Here is a 20140-nt window from a genome sequence, read left to right as displayed (position 1 = left end):
TTTCTGTTTCTACACTTTTTATTAAAACAGGACAGAAATCTTTTCATGCTACTGCATATAAACCACAAATACCTGCTGCTGAAAGGATCCATGTTACTGATGCAGTATGTACACCAGCTGGATCTTACTTCAGTGTTGTATATTTGAAAGTATTTTTCTAATGACTTATTAATTTATGGAAAATAATGTACTGAGAAAAGGGCTAATGCAGATGCAGAAGATGAAGACTCCGAGGCCAAAACTATTGTGCAGTAAACTGTTTACCCTGATGAAGATTCCATTTTGCTTTGAGCTTTACAAGGCTACAAAAAGGTTTGTGTAGAATATAAAATGTTGGAAGGTGCCTCTGGAGGCCACATAGCTGAGTTTCCCATCTGAATCCATCTGGATTTTCAGATAGCAATACAGTGTCTAACACCTTGCTACCTGCTAAAGAGTCTTCTGAACTGGGATGGCACCCCTTTGTCTGTCCTATGAAACACTTCCTGTTACCATGTTCATGCATTGATGGATGTGCTGGTGAGGTGGGTTGCATGTTAAAGTTCCCTAAGCAGCTTCTTTAGCATAGTAAGGTCATTATGTTATTAACTTTAAATTCATGTTAAAGTAAATGCAAATAGAAGGCTTTATTCACATAAGTTGAAATAGGAAAGTACAATTAAACATGACTATGTATTTTGTATCTCTCTCAACTGAATAGAACCGAGTAGAAATGTTTTTCAGAAGAGGTGAGGAACAAAAAGAATAAATGTATGAATACTGCTGAGCCAATATGCCATCTGTTAAAGGCCTACCATCTTCACTGCATGCTCCTATCCTCTCTCTGCTGTGGCCATCAGCTACTTCTGTCCTGTCCTGCGGTCAGTTTTGCCCTCCTTTCTTAGACAAATTATGGTTGTCATCTGGCCTTGCATAGAGACATTTTACCTCACTGGATGGCTCAGGGGAAGGTTAAAAAAAACCCAAATGGCTTTTTGAAGTCTCAGTGAAGAAATGGCTCAGCAATATGTCAAAGTAGCACTAGACTCCCCAAGAGATCCTGTGGGAGAGCAGGACCAGGAAGAGAGTAAAATCTTGGACATCAACAGTGATCTGACCTAAGATGAAAGCAGACAAGTCTCTCTCCTGCCCAGCTGATTTTCTGCCCTAATAAGTTTACTGTCAGAGGTTCTGATTTTGTAGATACCTTCAATTTCTGTTTGCAACACATCAACCTGTTTCACTCTGAGGTCATCCAGGAGTCCAAGACTAAGTATTTCTTACCAAAAATCTGCTGCCAGCCATCCTTCCATAGGAAGGTTGTCTAGTTATCTTAATAGCATAAGCATTATATCATTTTTCTGTGCTTTTATTACATTCACAATTCCTACCTTGTTACAATGGACTTCCAGCTTCTGCTGTCAGCTCCATCAAGTTGACTCTCAGCCAAATTTAGCTTCTTAATGGTTTCCTCCAGCTGTACATTTAACTTTTCATTCAGTATCTCCAAGCTATTCTTCTCTATTCGTAGCTTCTCTCCACTGTCAGCTTCCTATTGTTCAATAAAAGCAAAGCTTTATGGAATACTTAACCTCACATGAAGCATGGAATTTTCTCAAACGATGGTGAGATAGGGTCAGGGCTGATGCAGATGAGAACTACATCCAAGACTACTAGCACTACAACTTCCAAATTTGATCTTGGGCTAGTCCTTGGATATCTCCTCTCCCCACACAGTGAAATAAATCTGTCATGGCAATATCAGTGTTATATCAACCATTAAGAAAAATAAAAACCATATACTTAACCACAACCAGTGCCTAGTGGAAATAAAGGGATGCATTAAAATGATCATACCTTTTTCAGTTCTTTACGCAGTCTCTCATTTTCAGTAATGAGTTTTTCCACTCCTTTGGTTTTAGATTCATAACGCACACTCAGCTGGCCCTCCAGATCAAGTTTCATTTTTTCCATTTCAGACTAAAGATCAAACAGTTGGTTAAAACACATTTACATTGCTTAGTAGAAGATTTCAGATCTCCATTTCTAAAGTACAGCATAGTTACAGCACAGTGAACTTTCATCACATAGTTAAATATATCCCTAAGGTACAAAACACCTTAAACCGTGCAGTATGTTGTGCTAAATGAAGTTTTGCCTTTCTGTTCTATATATTTCATATCTGGCATTTTCAAAATAGTTTTGTGCCAATCAGTATCAAGAAGCTTGCTACTCCACTTTGTTACTTACTTGCATATAAATTGTTACCTAAATATAGTTTTTGGAGAAAAATCTCTACCTTTAGCCTCTCATTTTCCTGCTCGAGACCAAGTAATTTCTCATTAGAAACCACAGCTGGAGCTTTTTTCAGTTCTTCGTTTTCTCTTTGGACTCTCTCTACAACTTTTTTCATCAAGCCAATTGTTTTTTCCAGTTCTGGGACTGTCTTTCCACTTCTACCAGCCTAAAGAGGAGCAAAGGAAAAAAGTAAAAATGAGCAAATAGTTCATCTTAACATTATGAGATATAACAAAACGTACTTTATTGCTTATTTTCCCATTGAATCTCATATTTATAGAAAAAAAATGCTTTATTTTGATATGACTTGAACACTAGAATTTCTTGCATACTTACCTCTCCAAAACATCTAATGATTTATTAATCCCCTAAGTTAACAAATTAACTCCTTCATTTTCTAAGTTACCCTAAAGAGCTGCAGTTAAGTCTCAAAATCTGCTGTACGTGTAAACTAAACTGAAACATTAGGAAAATGAATCAAAGAACTACTTACTTTATTTAGCTTTTCTTGTAGAAAAATTCCCCAATCCAACATACCATGCAATTGCTTAAATGCTAATACTGGTGGGGACATGGGGGAAAAATGGCTGGGAGCTTGAGGGAAGAAAAGAGGGCCCTTTTTTAGCAACCCTTCTTCTGCTGAATTGAAGTGACAGAAGAACTACATATTAAAGTATAAGTAGATCTCCTTTTCCAAAGGCATATATTCTTGCAAATGATAAATATATCAGCGGGGAGAAATAGTGTAATTTCTCTATTTTTCTTCTTTCACTACATTAATTAATGAGTTAGAAAATCTGTTAGAGAGTCTTCAAATCCATTTATTTTCTCATCCTATTTGTAGCAATTTCCTCAGCAATCATAATTTAAAGATGCTGCTGATTCTAGTTCTGGCCATAAGGTACTTCATAAGGAAAACGGGGAGGATTTTACTCACAGGACTTCTACAAAAATGTATATAGCAATCAAATTTCAGAAAAAAAACCTACTTATTTTTCTTTTCTAAAACAACTGGAGGGATTAGGAAGTTTGTATTAGTACACAGCAGAGTTAAAGAAAAACCTGTCACATCTTGCTGCCTGTGAATGGAGAAAGATGCACAAGTTGCTGTCTCCTCAGAACCTTTGCATGAAACAGTTGTATAAACTGAATTTTCTTGTCCAATAATTCTACTTCATAAGAGAGACAGGTACACAAGCAGTCCATGCAAAGCATGAGTAAAAGAATAAAAAACATCTGATCTTTTCCAAGTACCCAGAAGCAGAACTCATTCTCCTTGTATACTGAGCTACAAAGGCACTTAAGAGCTTTTATTAATTCATCTTTCTTTAGAAGGTAACACAAATAGTTTGATAAGTGAGCAGTAGGAGACATACTGCTGATTACTTTTTTCCCTTTAATTTTGGAAACATTGTTCTATTAAAGTAGTTGACAGTAGTTAGGGTAAAATTTAGTAGTGTCACCTTCCATAGTACAACAAAGAAAAACCTTCACTAACAGTAATTTACCCTTTCAACATCTGTATCAAATCATTTACATAAATACATGATACAATTGTCATTATTATGACTGCAACTGCTATTTATTGTACAAATATGCTTCTGAAGGAAACTAATCCAAATGACAAAATAAGACCATGATAGTGTAAATATTTAATAGTTTAGCTCTAGTCCTTCTAAGGGTCATGTGAACTTAATGTCATTAACTCATTATAGTATTTTTTCAATAAAATAAACAAGAACAATATTCATACCTGGTTTTGATTGATTCCAAATGATTTCACTTCATTAATACTTGGCACTTTTTTGTGTTTTGTTTTCATTTATCTATGATGCAAAGTTAGAATACTCACCCCTCTAATACTGCCCAGCTTTCTTTCAGCTTCTGCTTTCTCTTTTTTGAGAAGTTCACACATTTCTTTCAAGTCATCTACTTGGTCCTACAAACAAGAAAAAAAAAAAAAAGCAGTAAGCAACTTAGATCTCAAATCGAGGTGAAAAACTGGTGAACAAAATTACAGTGGTTTTACTTTGAAAAATTTAAGAGAAAGCAATTTCCCATCTCAATGACATTTTCCATTATTTCTACCAGCTATTCAACCTTCTCATCTTCTGTAAAAACATGGAAAATTTACAGTATGTACAGGAAAAATATCCATTTCTTTTTAAGTAATTCCCTGACCTGTGTGAGGGTAAAGAGGACTAAAGTAAGATGATGTTACCTTTAGTCTTGGCAAATCTTTATTGGCCTGCTCTAGTTGGAATCTCAGCTCAATGTTTTCAGATGACAATCTTAAATTTTCCTTTAAAACTTCTTGTTCTCTTCGATACTGATCATTTGATCCTGCTCCTGATGTCTTGAGAAAAGAGCGGAAAACATTATTATTAAGTGGTAATACTCTAATTCAATACAATTTTCAGTTGTAGTTGGTTAAGAGCAATAGAAAACTAGTATTTTTCACAGAAATTAAACAAGACAATATTATTACCAGTTTTGATCTAATCTGCTTTGATTTTAACACCTTCTCTTACATATCTTTAACTTGCTTAACCTTGAAGGAAAGTTTACAAATCAGTATAAATTGTCAAACCAAAATTACTTCTCAAACTATTCTGTAGAAGTAAACCTCAAAGACTAAAAGCTAAAGAAGATACTGGATGAAGTAAGCTGTGACACTGTACCTGAGAACAGCATCTAATTTTAAGGGCATACTCTGATAGTTTTCTAAGTAGCACATACATCATAAGAAATTTCAATTATGTCAAACGGATCAGAGAGCAAGCCAGGAGAAGTATGTAGTATGTAACTCTCATTTAATCTGTTAGTTCCCAAAATCATAAGTCTTTAATCATGGTGGATAGTGATTTCAACTATACAAAGATGGTTTTGCATACTTTATAGTGCCAATTGAAATCATAGTGATACAGTTAATTACTATGCCTGACTAGTACAGAGTAAAGCCTTTTAATAATTTAATAATCAGTGTTTTTTACTTATGTAATTTGGGAATTAACTGTATGATTCACTACTTTATCCTACTTTATTCACTACTTTTATTAGAGGAATCAAGTATTTGCTTCATTAAAGCATGGTTTTTTTTAGTGCAAATAATAATAATATATCATAAGTCTCTTAAAGGATGAAGGACATCAATTAGCTCCATGTATCTTTGGGTTTATTTGTAAACTCTCTGGATTAAAATTTCAGAATTGACAGTAGCTTACTTATGAGCTGAGATGCATGTCTATCATGAAAGTATAATGTTTGCTTTATGGACCACTTGGTAATTATTTCGATATCCCTGCAGACCATGCATAGGAAAGCACTGCTTTATCAAGATCAAACTATTCTACTATTTCTACATCATTTGTACTGAAGAAATGCTAGAGGGCCACTACAGTATCAAACCTCGGGCATTTCACAAAATTCTGGGGTAGTTTCAACCCCTTCTGTACAGCTTTGGTCATCTTCCTGTTTATTCTCTGCAGTGTGTTGATTCATTTCATTATTCTTATTTATTTTCTCTGCTTCACAGTCATTAGCTTGATTAGGGGATTCCTCAGACTGATTGCCACTCAGTTTGTCAGTATCAGGCTCTTCTACACATCCTTCTTCATCTACATTTGACTGCTTGAAGATTTCTTGCTTATTCTCTTCTTCTTCTTCACATTTCTCATTAACTGTTCCATTTTCAGGTTGAGTGAAATTTTCTTCTTTTTCACTGCAGTTCTCTGTACCAGCCTCAGCTATAATTTTGTTGTTCAGTCCTTCCCTAGAATTATCTGTGTCCTTGCATTTCTCACTATCTTCAGGGTGCTGTTCAGGAGACACTTCTCTGCTTATATCTGCAGCAGCCTCCTGGCCTTCATTATGCATGATGCATGTTTGCAGGTCTGTGTCCTCATCTACTTCACTGCCATCAATAACTCTATTATTAGTCTGATGTTTGATTTCATCCCTATTTGAAATAGATTTCTTGTGAAGGAAATTCAGATACTTTTTTTTACTGACAGTGATAGGAACAGACTTGGTCAGTTCAGTTTGGTCACATGTATTCTGAGTCAAGTTGAAGATAGAGTGAAGCATGAAAGAAAAGCAGAACACAGTAAAAGAACACAGGAAATAAAGGAGACTAGAATGTAATGTTAAGTCTATTCTTGAAAGTTTAAGAAAACTTAGTAATTCAAAATTTGCAATATAATCAACCTTGTAAAAATCAAAGTGCAACAAAAACACCTAATGTAACTGAAATGAAGGCCTGAAATGATTGCCCCAAACTGTGTGTGTCTTAAATTATTAATCAATATATAATATAAAAGTAGTCTGTCAGTTGCTGACTCATATTTAAAAATACATTTTCCTTATTTCTTCACATATGCTAGGATGATGAATATTCTAGCTTCTATCTGTAGGACACAGAAACTTTAAGTTTTGGGGATTTGGAGGTTTTTTGTGTTTGGTTTGTTGGGGTTTTTTTTTAACTACTAAAAGCTGAATATTTAATATCCTGTTGTAGAATACTGTCATGTAAATAAAACCAGCTAAGTGACTTAGGATACCAAATAGAAAACAAATACATTTCATAAGTAGTATTCCAGGCAATATCATTACATTATTCACTTACCAAGGGTCTCAGAAACGTCTCTCTTGAACATTGTCTCTGCAATGCATGAAGCTTTTCCTGGAGGTATTGATTTTTGAAGTGCAAATCTTCTACAACAGAGTCTCGTGGGATTGCTTGCAGTGTTCTACATTAAAAAAAGAATCAAGCCAAAACAAATGGCTATTAATGCAGAAAAACATTCCTTAAGGTAAAAGCACTGTGAAATTCTGTATTTCTACACTGGATTTTCCCAGTGTTTCTCAGCTAGTTACTCTAAATCAATGTTTCATATATTCCATTATATGTTCCATATTTCAATTAATCACAATGAATGGAAGACACTTGCATTGGCAAAAGGAATCCACTCTTTTCAGATGTGTACAGTTTCTATTACTCAGGTACATTATCTACTGTGATAGTGGATTCACTGGTTAAGAATACACTTCCTAACTGCATTTAGCAGTCCCAGTAACTTTCACCAACTCTAAACTAGTTAAAATTTTTCAGTTAAAATGTTTTTTGTATTATTTAGCTTTTTAGAATAATGAACCAATGCTGCATATTCTCTGAACGTGCACAACTGCTCCCAAATACTTTTAAGTTTGCTCATCACAAACTCTAATAAGAAAATTCCTGTTTCTTTTTTTCCTTCTTGAATTATAGTTTGCCTATTAGGGACCATCTCATTCCATGTATTTGTTTACTAATTTAGATTTCTCACTTTTTTATGCTCTTTTAAGAAGTCTCTCACCTCATGTGTGCAACTTCATTTTCTAACTCTAGATTCCGTTTTCTTAGTTCTTCCACTTCTTTTTCAGTTTCTGTGGCTCTTACTCCAACAACACGGTCAACAGTGACACCAGTAGTTTTCAGTTTCTTCTGTAGAGCAATTTTCTCTTTTTCAGTCCTGCAACATCCAGTAAATTTACTTTTTAAAGCTTGTTTGTAACTTGCTTTCTTGAGGAGGAGATATTTTCTGTCTTAAAGAATCCACATTTGCATTTTATCTGCTCACTGAACCACACTCCCTTTTCTGTTTAATAAGGTTACTGTATAGACAGTAAAGCCTTGCCAAAATCACAACTCAAAGCCCAAAAAAAACCAATGGACATTAAGTCAGCATCATGCACGTCATAAACCACTTTTTGGTCTCGCCTGTGTTCTAGGTGAAATTCAGACAAGGCTTGCTAAGAATAAAAGCCATTCTGAAGCAGTTTCAAATCATAATTTAATAACAGGTACAATCACCACCATACATTTTATTAGTAAAATCTTGCTGTTACTTCACTGAAGTAAGCATAACATCTGCAGAGGGTATGGACATATGGTTGTTTTCTGAAAAGGCTTGCAACTCATAATCCTAGAACTGTCATTACTGCAGTAACATATCAAGTATCCAGTCGTAGCAACCTGATTAAATACTACCACTGTGAGAAACAGCCTGTCTTCATAAAGGCATTTTTGCTTCATGAGAATAATAGAAAGCTAAACCAGGAAGCATAATAAAGGACTTGAATTAATTTTATCTTGAGACACTTTCTTTTAATAAAGGTGGTTGGCTTCCACAAGGCAAAGGATACTAGAGGAGTTAGTAGCCCGCTGCTTGAAAATTAACTAATCCTTTTAAACTCAACAACGTGAAATTCTTGGCATCAATCTTATAAACATAACAAACTGCAATAATTACTATGTGTCAAACATATCTGGAATTCCCTTTAGTCATCATTTTGTAGCTGAATCAATTAAAACCGACTCACTTTGTATAAACTTCCTTCAATGTACTCAACTGTTTGGATAAAGCATCTGCTTCTTTTTCCTTTTCCCTTAGTTTGTTCCGCAATCCTTCCATTTTGATTTGCCATTTTTTACCTTCATCCCATCTAATTATTTCCTCCTTGGAAGTCTGTGAAGAACATAAATAGATTTTGTACTTCCCTTTAACTTCTCTTAAAGCAAAACAAGCAAACACATTAGAAAACTAAGACTGATTTATTTTTCATTTATTAGAAAGACATAGCAGGCATATTTTATTTGCCATAGCTAAGTAGTAGGTTCAGCTGGATACTCTGCTGTGATTGGTGAATAAAGCTAATGCAGTTGATTGCTCCTACCAAATTCTTCCTTAGTTTTTAATATTCATTTTACACTAAAAGGACTGAAGCATTTTATGAAATTAGAGGTGCTAGTGCACTGTATCTTTTTACTTCAAAACACACATCAGGATTTATGACAAAGTAGATTTTTCATATGACAATTTACAATAGATCTGTCTTTTACACCTTACCAGGGGCTTGCATACCCCTGCTGCACAGCTTTTCCTACAAGAAATGGAATCTCTACTTTTATTTAATAACTCAGTAACTATAAATTATACATTGGTTAAAACCTGTATCAATAGGATCACAAATGGCTACTGAAAAATCACAGTCAATATTCCTGTAAGAAATTTTTGGTTTAGTTTCAGGTTTTCTTTCTTTATTTTTAGTTGGAATTTTTCCTTTGCTGGTTAGTCCCTGTACTTCATTTTCTGTTTTTGTTCTAAACAGTTACTGCTATGAAGTGATGGAATGAAAGGAAAATCTTGGAAAACAGGAAAAATGCATGCCAAGTGTGAAAAAATACCTTTAGAAACAAAGCAACAGCATTTAAAACATTTCAAATTAACTGAAAGCACAGGTGCAGTCCTAGAATAGTACTTAACATCATACATAAATAGTCTGACTCTCATTACTGACTCTCATTACTCAAAATGCTGTAATATTCCAGTATACTTTATAATTAATATGAGAAGTTACTAATTAGTTACTGACATAGTAACAAACATGAAACCAGCACAAAACTTATAAATTAACAAAAATCTAATCACTCAGAACTTTTTGTATGTGAAGATCACAACTGTCAAGAATAATCATTTATAGAGATATAATCCCTTTAAAGTTTCACTCATTTGCTCCTCAGTATTTTGTGCTTTTACTACTGCATTGACTTCACAAAAGCCTTTTTTTTTTTTAACCTAAAAAATCATTGTTTTCTAAGATTTTGTAGAATTAAACATCAATTAGAAAAAGGCAGGAAACATTACAATACTCTACAAAGTAACAAAAGCAGTAACAAAGAGCACCAGAAACATGAGAAGTTGCAGCCATGATTTTTCTGATCAAGTTTGGCTGGTTAAATTTTAGAAGAAATAGGGAGAGGTGAACAACCTTGGCTTCAGCTGATGAGGACTTTCAAAGCCATGATATAAATATCACATACCTTGTCTTCTCTTAGACCCTTTTTTTCTGTTTCTTCACACTTTTTCTCAAGTTCACTTTCCAACTTTTTAATTTTTTTCTGAAGCACATCTATCAGATTTTGTTCATCAGCTTTACTCTGAAAAATTACAAATTTTTACAGTTCAAGTTTAGTGACTACTGAGATTTTTTTCTCCAGTCAAAAAATAAGGATTTTAATTCTAAATTGGTAAAATTAGTTTAAAACCTAAAGGATATTTTTAAAATTCTCTTTAAATTATTGTAGTATTGGAATGTAACTTTTCCCTCTGAACTGAGTAATCAGCTGCAAGCAGCTGAATTTTAAAAAATAGATAGATGATTTTTATATAAATCCCTTACTTTTCTTCTAAAAGGGGAAATAAGGACAGCCAGGAAGAAGACAAAATACCATTTTTCCAAGAAGCTATGAAAGTGGTTATTCAACTACTCAGACTCTTTCAAACATATTTCAAGAAGTACGTAATTTATTTTTTGTTTAGCTGAGGCAAAGAAACAAGCTCGTAGCTTGTTTTCCCGCTGATGAGGAAAAAAAAAATTTAATCAAGTGTAAGATACTTAAATCTTCCATCTCTCCAAACCAGCTCATTCTATAGAGAAACTTGACCAAGATCAAACATAGTTTGAGAAGTCACTTCTACCTGAATGCTACTGCTTAGCCTCCTAATCCGGTTCTTCAGTTCTTCATTTTCTTTTTCTATTTCATTTTTTTCCCTCGATATTTTAGCAAAGGCTTTTTCTTTTTTCTGAAGCTCTTGGTTTAACTCATTCCTTTCATCAGTCAACGAAGTTTCCTTGTTTTTACTTATTTTAAGGTTATCTGTAAGTTTTGTAATCTGATTATTCAATTCCTCTATCTGTGTCTAAAAGAAAACGAAAAAGTCAGCAAAGGCCTCAAATCAGGTTGATCAACAACAGAACACAGCAATACAAAGACATTACCTGGTACTCACCGTAAGCCCCTTTGTTTCTCTGTCAACAATCTCCTGGACGTTCATATAAGCCTCTTTTTGTGATGCAGCAGAAATAATTTGCTGTTCAGCACTGGCAGTCATTTCTGCTCGGAGTTCTAGAAGTGCTTTACTCAAAGCCTGAAAATAATTAATTAAATTTTTTTTCGTAAGTGAAGATGCTGCTACAAAACAAGAAAAGGCAGTTATATTTTACTTTGGCATATTATGCAGTTATATTGTACCTCCTGCTCAGCTATACAAAGAATTCTTAAGCATTACAAAAGATTTAGTATTTAAGCGACATAGAGATTAATTTTTGTTGACTAACTTTGTGTTGGTTCTCTTTTATGGCTAACTGGCTCTTCAGCTGTTCCACCAGGTTTTTCAGTGTTGCTGTGGGTGCTCTATTATTTGCTTCTTTTTGGACCTCTAGTTCAGCTTTAACATTTGCTAATTCCTTCTCCTTCTGAGATATTATTTTCCTCAGCTCATTTGCTTCTTCTTTTATTTGTTCCACATCAATTGTGTGCTTTTCTTGAAGCCTAATTTTAAAAAAAGCATTAATAGGGTACAGTGTAACAATTAAGTCAGCAAACTCTAAATAAATCACAAAGAATACAATATTTCATTCTTATTATTACTGAAGAAAAAGACACTTAGATTTGGAAACAGCAAAGAAATACTGACTCAACAAGGGCAGCCCCCATTTAATAAGAGAATTACTCATGAAAGTCAGCAAAATTACATTACAGTATTTTTCATTTTCATTCCTGGCCTTTACAAGTAAAGAAAGCATCATAGTTTTTCCTTTTAAACATGCGTCAAACTTTCATGAATTCAGACTTGTTCCCCAGCAAACCCAGACAGATGTGTCATGGGTAGAAAAATGACAGAACACAAGCCAGCAAGTAATACAGTAACCTAAAAATAACTTTTTCACTAAATGGCAAAAAGCTAACAATTAAACAGCATTTTTCCAAGCCACAGTTTTAGCCCCAGTGAAGTGCTACAGATCAAAAATAAATTACAATTGCCAATTGTACTAATGCTTTTGAGATTTTTTTCACCTAAATCTTAAAGTCAGCAAAAACACGTTCAATTTGATAGATCAGTCCTGTAGCAACAATACATAATTGACTTGAACCACTCCAATTGTGACTTATGTTAATAGTTTAAAAACTTACTGGGCTTTGATTGTCTCAAACTCATTGATTTTCAATATAGTAATTTCTTTTTGTTTCTCCAAATCAGATGAGGTTTTCTTTAATCTTCCAACAAGTGAAGCAAGAGAATTATCCTGTTCTGCTACCATTTGCTCTAAGTGATGAAAATATTTGCTGTTGGATAGGGACATAGAAGTCTGTTTCCCTAACTCCTGCAAAACACAACAAATGCAAGTGACAAACATTTTTAACTTTAATCAAAAGATAAGCATTACTGATGCATGTTTAACTCATTCATAAATATAATCAAGCATTAATAGCTACCATTTATTTACTGAGATAAGATTCTTAGTTCACAGAGAAACAAGTTAGGCTGGTTTGAAAAAAAACTTTGTACATCTACTGATCAACATACAGCAGAATACAGGTTTCATCTTATCATAAGGTGCAGAGAGAAATTTTGAATTGAAATATAACTCTCTTCCTTAGAATTCTCTGTAAATTAGGATGATATGCAAAATGCCCATATATGCTGAGGTGCTGATTCTGGTTTTTTACACTTGTCTTCTAATGCCTCTCATGTGCAATCTCTAAAAAACAATACAACAATTATATATCAATCACCATTTCATTTTTCCTGTCATCAGCTATTATTTACTTTTGACTGCAAAACTGTTCTTTCCACCAAGAAAGTAAAAAATATAGGAACAACTTCACTAATTCTACAAATAGATGACTCACCAAAGCAGTCTCTTTGAATTTATTTAGGGAATTGTCAGTGTACAAATCTAACTTCTGGTGTAGAACTCTTATGTCTTCCTCATGCTTCTTTGCTATTTCCTCTTGTTCCTGTTAGTTGAAAATAAAACTCCAGTGATGTACACTATCACAGAAAGTCATGAAACTACAGTGTCTTCACATTGTTTGCTCACTCATTGCTCAATATTACTGTCCAAATTTTCCACTAATTCTGTAAGTTTTTTTAATTCTTTTCTTCTAGCTATAATCAATGATTTTCTTTTTTCCTTTCTACACTATTGGGGAACAAAAAAAAAAAAAAACAAACAACTCTTGCAGTTTTAAGCTATGTAGCAAGTAGTATGGTGTAACAGCACAGAAGCTGGAGAACAAAGTGTGCTCTTCACAAAGTGTGACTATCAGTAAGGACGGTAATATCCATACCAGATAAAATTAGAGCACAGAAACAAAATCAACCTTATACTTTGGCCTATAGTGTGATCCCATGGATAGAATGGTAGCACACAGAGCACAACAGGCTCACTTTAAGACTGCATCTTCTGGGTGTTTTCCAAAGGAAACCCCTTGATTTCTCCCAAAAGAAATAGCTACATGTGTAAAGCAAAGGACACTAAGTGAAGATGATAGAAAGCATGATTTGGAAATGTACTTCTGATGCAAACAAAAACCAATGCATGTTTGGTCTTGAAGTACCTGTTTGATTTTATGCTGTAAAATATGCTTTATGGATATAAAGAAAAAACAGTATGAATTATGCTTAAATAATATAAAGAATGCTTAGACACACAGTTTATGCTTTTAAAAATGCTTTCGTTTAAAATATGCTTTGAGAAGAATGTTATCCATAAATGTGCATCTTCCTTTTACTTTCCAATTTCACTACCAGATGCAATCCAGAGATCTGCTGCAAATACTGAAAAATCCCAAAGAAATATACAAAACATACCAAGACCACTTCAGCAGAATTTAAATTTTCTTCATGTCACACTACTTTAGTTCCTAGACATTATATACATAACTTCTTGATTATGCAAACCTAATATTCTAAAAGGTTAAAAAATTCTACATGAACTTTCCACATATAAAGTAAGCAATTGTCTCTGTTCTGGGTGAGATCAGGAACTTTTATTTTAGATTTCACTAGCAATGAGAAAACAAAGAATCAACTAAAACAACTTCAAAATTGAAGAAATTTCAGGAAAAAAGTTTAACTACCTCTCTTGCTTTAGCAAGCATATGTTGGTATCTTTTTAACACTTCCTCCTTTTGATTTAATCTTGCTTGCATATTTGCAATGGTTTGATGAGCAATTTTCATGGCATGATGGTACTCTGAGTCATCTTCTTGCTTGCTTAATTCAGCCATTATCATTTCCTCTGATGCTGCAGGTAATCGAAGTCTTAATTCATTTATAACTTTATCTCTTGATATAACATTTTGTTCAGCTTTCCACAGAGCGGTCTCCTTTTCTTTTAATTTCTGCAACAAAAGGCAATTTCTGAATTTCCAGAATTCAAACACTGCAAAAAGATCTTACTTTTCCAGAAATGTACCAAAACGATTTCCCTAAAGGTACTTATAAACACAAAACACTTTGTACTGGGTTCTGTCTGTATGGGATTACTATTAGATCAGTATCAATATACACCTGAATATCATAACTGTGTCTTTATGTATTATTTGCTTGGCACAAGACACTTAAACAATTAATTTTGTCCTACCAAATGAAAAAGCTGGTGTTTTACAAATTATTTAAGAGCCACAAAAAATCTTCTGTAGCAGAGTAGCAATTTAACAACTCAAGATAAAAGCACTTGCTAAATTTAACTAGGTATAGTTAATTTTCTACAGCAAGAGGTGTATTACCCTACTAAATGGATTAATAAAAACACTAGAAAATCCTCCTCTATAATTTGTTCCAATGGAAAAAATACTTCATTTTATTCACGGCGTGATTACATTATTTACATTTTCTGAGTGTTAAATATGTCAAAGTAACATTTAAAAAAGAGTATTTTTCATGGGGAAAAAAAAAAGTAAAAGAGCATGGAAACACAAACTTTGTCACTTTAAATTATAATTTATACATTCAATTACCTCCTCCAGTGATCTGCAGGTTGCCCTAGTTTCCAGGATTGTTCGAATATGTTCCTGAATCTTTTGTAAAGCCAACTCAAGTTGTTGTGCGATTGGCAAACTAGGGTCTGGAACTGAGCCTGTAGCCTCTTCTAACTGCACAGAAAGATTCATATTAATGTAATCTGACAGCTCTGAAAAACATGCTTATATGTCTACTTTTACTGCACATACCTTTAAAGCTGTACTGAGTATTTCAGTTTGTTGATGATCATATTGGTCTAACTGGCGCTGGAGTTCTACTTCTCTCTGGTCCCAAGCCATTTGCCTTTCTTCATGAGACTATAAAAAATGTTTGATAGTAGTTTATTTATGGAAGGCAATGGGAATTTTATAGACAACTTGAACTGAAAATACAACTACCAAAAAGAAAAACACTCAAACAAGCTATTAAAAAGGACTATGAAACCAAGATATAAATATCTGTGTTAAAAAGTTTTAGAAAGTCATTAGTTAAATAAAGAATAGGGTATTTTCTCAATAGCATGCAGGAATACATACCTTGTTCTGCTGTACAATTTCTTCTTCCAGGTTACTGATTGTACATTCATATTCAGAAATTATATTATGCAAATACTTCACCTCTTCTCTTTGCTTGACTAATTCTCGACTGAGTTTAAGTTCCTGCAGATGCAGTTCCTCCATTTTTATGTGCCATTCAATTACCTTGCAATAAATAACATACAATATATTACAATTTACCACAGGCCAACTAGATGCAGCTTCACTCTTTGGTTTTGAGGCAGGTGGAACTTCTTAAACTAATTGGAAGACAGATGTTCTGCCTTTTTATGCTCTTCACTTTCTTGAGTGAGGAATCATGACAAGAATATGAAATTGCAAAGGGAATGATGGATAAGTGCAGAAGCCAACTGGAGAGGCAACAGGTTTCCCTTACACTGACAAAAGTGCATTGCACGCAATTTTAAAATGACCAAAGTTATACCTTATGTATTTGTCCAGACTTAAAAAAAGAAGTATGCAAGAAGTTTGATTTGTATTTTCTAAAAGAGCAAGAGAATTCAAAACCATTAAACACTGTATGTATTAAAAAAATGCATATGTCCTAAGAATAACAGACATATGTCAAAATACTCTAGAAAAATATTTGAAAACTGACTTTAAATTAAAACATTCCCAGAGCATTACAACCATTGCTTACATGCAGACAACTTCAGTCACAACAGATACAATCATATTATGTAACATATAGTGATCTTGAAGAGAAGTGAGAAAGCCTTCTCAAGATTTCAGGGAGACATTGCTTATGGTTGCAAAATATGCTTAAGCAGAATTACATGAGTATAGCAACATTTCTAACCCTGCTGCCTAAATTACTGCCCCTGGATTTTTTTTTAAAAAAGACATGGATCTGGAGCGAAGATTTCACTGCAATCTCATGGAACAAAACTTCAGAATGCTAATCTGTATTTAATTTAATTCCTTATTTAATTAGATTCGTAATTTAAATCAATTTAATATAACTGCATTTATAGTTAGTGTCTAGTTCCTATGTGCCTTAATTGGGCACAAAAGAAGGTAATTAGTACATATAACTGCACTGACTTTTACAGAAAACAAAATATGATATCTGCCATATTCTAACTGTATTTTGAAATCAGTAAGTTTAACATTAAAACATATATTTAGATAACAAACTGAATTGAAACTTAATTTAAATGCAGATCAGATAAGCAAAGCTATTTAAAGCTATAAAATCACAAACCTTTTGAGCTCCTCTTGTGTCCTTCAATGCACTTACTAATTCTTCTAAACTTTTCAGTTTCAACTCCAGCTCTAATGCTCTGTTTTCTGCATTTCGACGCTCCTGCTGGGCATGCTGAACTTCTTCCAAGATCTTCAGTTTGTCATTCTGCAGCTGAATCATTGTTTTAGAGAATTTTTCTTGCTGTGCTAGAGGCAGAGCACCACTAAACTGTCGCCGCAAAGACTGAACTGTCTGTTGTAGATGTTTGGCTCTATTTCTTCCTTCAAGTCGGGCAAAATATAAGGCTTGATCTCTCTCATCAAGCTTCTGCTCTAAACGTAGATTATGGATCTCCATCTTCTGCAGTTTCAATTTAAACTTCTCCAATTTGCTTACAGCAACAGATTCACTACCTTGAAGGGCTACAATATCTTGATGCAGTTTTGCAATAATTGCTTTGTCATCTGACTGTGCCTAAGAACAAAATTGGCAGAACAAATTTGCTTTTCATTTTAGCATAAAATATGTTAACACAGTTTATAAGCAAATATAAACAAGCTGGTTTTTAATAGATATGTATTATATATTGATACATTTTATTTCACAGAGAAAAGTAAGAATCAGCCTCCAATAGGCTTTTAGTTTTTCCACTATTTTTCCTACAGCCACATTTTAGAAGTACACCTTTTCAGATACTGATCTTAAAAATGGTCTCCTCCCAAAATACCAGAAATTGAGGAAGAAATATGCATCTAAACTTAGAAAATATAAAAGCTGACACAAGTGTTGGATTTAAGTCCTCAAATCTTTCTATAACATGAAACCAAATTCCAATAAATTGTTTTAGCTAATAACAAAACAAAATACTAAACCTAGTAGTAAAAATTGTAAATCTTCAATATTTGCAAGTAATTTGTCACCTTGTAAAAAAATGAACAGACTTTCCTCAAGGAAAATTGTGTTTTTCCTTGACCATGTATTAATGATACAGGAATTAATTGTATGTAAACAACATGGGAAAAGGTCAGCATCTGTAATAGCTGCACAGCTAGAATTGGAATAAATGGAGAAGGAAATAATTAACATAATACAGAACTTTTGAAAGGGTATAGACACTACAAGGACTAGCTTGCTAAGATTCTTCTGAAATACTTTTGCAGTTTTCTAATTCACTGCAGAATTATTTCATTTCTTCTCACTCCAGGGAAAAAAGAATCCAAACTGCCTTTTTAATAACGGGTGAACTTTACCTGATAATCTAAAATTTGCATTCTGAGATACTCCACTTCTTTATCTCTGTATTGCTGACGTGCCTCCAGAGCTTCAACTTGTGTTTGTGCTACATCAGACAGTTCTCTTAACCTTCCAGGGAAAACAAGAGTATTGTGTCACTTGAAACACTGAATAACTTAATATGTTTTTTTACATAGAATATACTAAGAAAAGATATTTAGTATGTTTCTTCATACCAAAACATTTGGACTTCATTCTTTTCAGCATACTCTACAACTTAGAGCTCTGGTTAAGAAAATTCTTCTGTATTGCCTCTCATCTTTTTCACAGGACATTTTCCTATATACTATACAGAAGTTTGCTAGCACTAACCTAACCCAGGAAAACAATGTCATGGGTTTTTTACCTGAACTAAGCATCTATGTCCCCTATCTCTCTCTTACTTCAGCACATAAATACTCAGCATTTCCTAAATGTTCAAAATGTTTCATTCTCAATTCCCTTCTCTGCTTCCCCAGATTTAATAACTTATCTGCACTGCCAAAATCCACTGCAAGTATCCCTATAGATTTTGCTGCTTTAGGCATATAATAGGATTGCATTAATTACTCAAAGACAAATGTTCATATCAACATATCTAAAAAGCTTCATTTTCCAATTTATGCAAAGTTAATCTCTTCTAAAAAAATGGAAAACCTCCCACCTACTGTACCCTTAATCTTTGAGATAGAAGTCTTTCAAAGAAAGAACTGCTTTCCAATTTGTTCTATGAGAATTTTATGCACATAATGGGGGTTGTGGCACAGAAACAAAATCAACCTTAATTAGTGTACAAATACTACTGTAAGTATCTAATTGCACTTTAACCTATCTATCCAGGCCAACATTTAATTCCTTGTTCATATTAAAATGAAACAAATTGCATTCTTTATAGTCAGGAATTAAATGCTTCATTTTCAATGCCAAATTTGTCATGTATATATGCTCAAAAAAACAGGCATTGAAAATTGGATGCTAGTGATACACAAGTAGTGTATATGCAAGACTAGCATGCCTCAATTTTCACACATTTCTGAACATACTGAATTCAAAATTTGTAACTTCAAGACTTACTTTGATACTTCGATTTTGAGCTCCATCTCACGCTTCTCTAGGTCCATGATTTGTCGTCTATCTGCATCACTTACTGCCTTACTTACACTCTTTGACAGTTCATCTCTTAATTCCTGTTCCACTTTCTGTGCCTCAAGATTGATTTTGGTAAGCTTAAAAAATAAAATCAGAAACAAACAAACAAAATGGTATCCTAAGCACATAACCACTCAAAATTCACAATGAAACAGCAGCACCAAAAATATTTTTTTCTTTATCAGTCATTACAAAACACAGTTCAGCTGGGATGAGGCTGTGTTCAAAAAGCAGCTTCCCTTACTCTCTGCTTAAACAATTTTTTGTTTGCAGGATTCCATGCACATAGGAATGGATAAACAATTTGTCACAGAAAAGGATTCTAAACTAAACACAGTTCTTATTAGTGAATTTTCTTACAACCATTACTGCAATAACTTGCTCCTAAACACAAATGACAAAAAAACTTAAATGTAAACGTTTTAGGAAATAAAAGTCTTACAAATTTATATAGTGCCTTTTACATTGGCATTGGTAACACAAATAGAGATTATAAATTCCAAGACTGACAATAATACTGTTTTTTGATCCTTCCTAAAAAAACTTTCTTAATTAAGTGATATTCTTTCAAACAGTCTGATTTTTCACGTGGATTATCAAATACTAAGTAACCAATATTTCAATTCAAACCAAAAAGCATTAAATTAGATAATCTTAATCTTTCTTAATCCTAACACAGAGAAATCCCAGGATTTAATCAGTATATAGAGTTGTGACCCATTATTCTCATACCACTTCTTCTTAACAAAATATCTGATTTCCTAAACAGACAAAAAGAAGTGCAAGGTATCCTCACAGAACTGGAAAACTAAAAGTAGAATGCTGAAGTTGATTTATGACTTGAA

At 33.5% G+C, this 20140-nt stretch overlaps 1 protein-coding gene across 1 annotated transcript in view; it reads right to left on the bottom strand.

Moving 5' to 3' along the window:
* CEP290 (centrosomal protein 290) overlaps positions 1-20140 on the bottom strand; it is a 47307-nt gene that overhangs the window by 3670 nt on the left and 23497 nt on the right. The window contains exons 30-50 of the mRNA XM_056508223.1: positions 19221-19372; positions 18125-18236; positions 16893-17348; positions 15668-15832; positions 15341-15448; positions 15128-15262; positions 14246-14509; positions 13013-13120; positions 12293-12483; positions 11437-11650; positions 11109-11246; positions 10797-11018; positions 10139-10255; positions 8638-8783; positions 7632-7787; positions 6902-7025; positions 4499-4633; positions 4130-4216; positions 2279-2443; positions 1837-1959; positions 1371-1531 (exon numbers count right to left, since the gene is read on the bottom strand). Coding sequence (XP_056364198.1) covers positions 1371-1531; positions 1837-1959; positions 2279-2443; positions 4130-4216; positions 4499-4633; positions 6902-7025; positions 7632-7787; positions 8638-8783; positions 10139-10255; positions 10797-11018; positions 11109-11246; positions 11437-11650; positions 12293-12483; positions 13013-13120; positions 14246-14509; positions 15128-15262; positions 15341-15448; positions 15668-15832; positions 16893-17348; positions 18125-18236; positions 19221-19372 — 3479 coding nt within the window. The remainder of the gene's footprint in view (positions 1-1370; positions 1532-1836; positions 1960-2278; positions 2444-4129; positions 4217-4498; positions 4634-6901; positions 7026-7631; positions 7788-8637; positions 8784-10138; positions 10256-10796; positions 11019-11108; positions 11247-11436; positions 11651-12292; positions 12484-13012; positions 13121-14245; positions 14510-15127; positions 15263-15340; positions 15449-15667; positions 15833-16892; positions 17349-18124; positions 18237-19220; positions 19373-20140) is intronic.

Source organism: Oenanthe melanoleuca, chromosome 1A (assembly GCF_029582105.1).
Source record: "Oenanthe melanoleuca isolate GR-GAL-2019-014 chromosome 1A, OMel1.0, whole genome shotgun sequence".
NCBI lineage: Eukaryota > Metazoa > Chordata > Aves > Passeriformes > Muscicapidae > Oenanthe > Oenanthe melanoleuca.
This window is presented reverse-complemented; position numbering and strand designations above follow the sequence as displayed.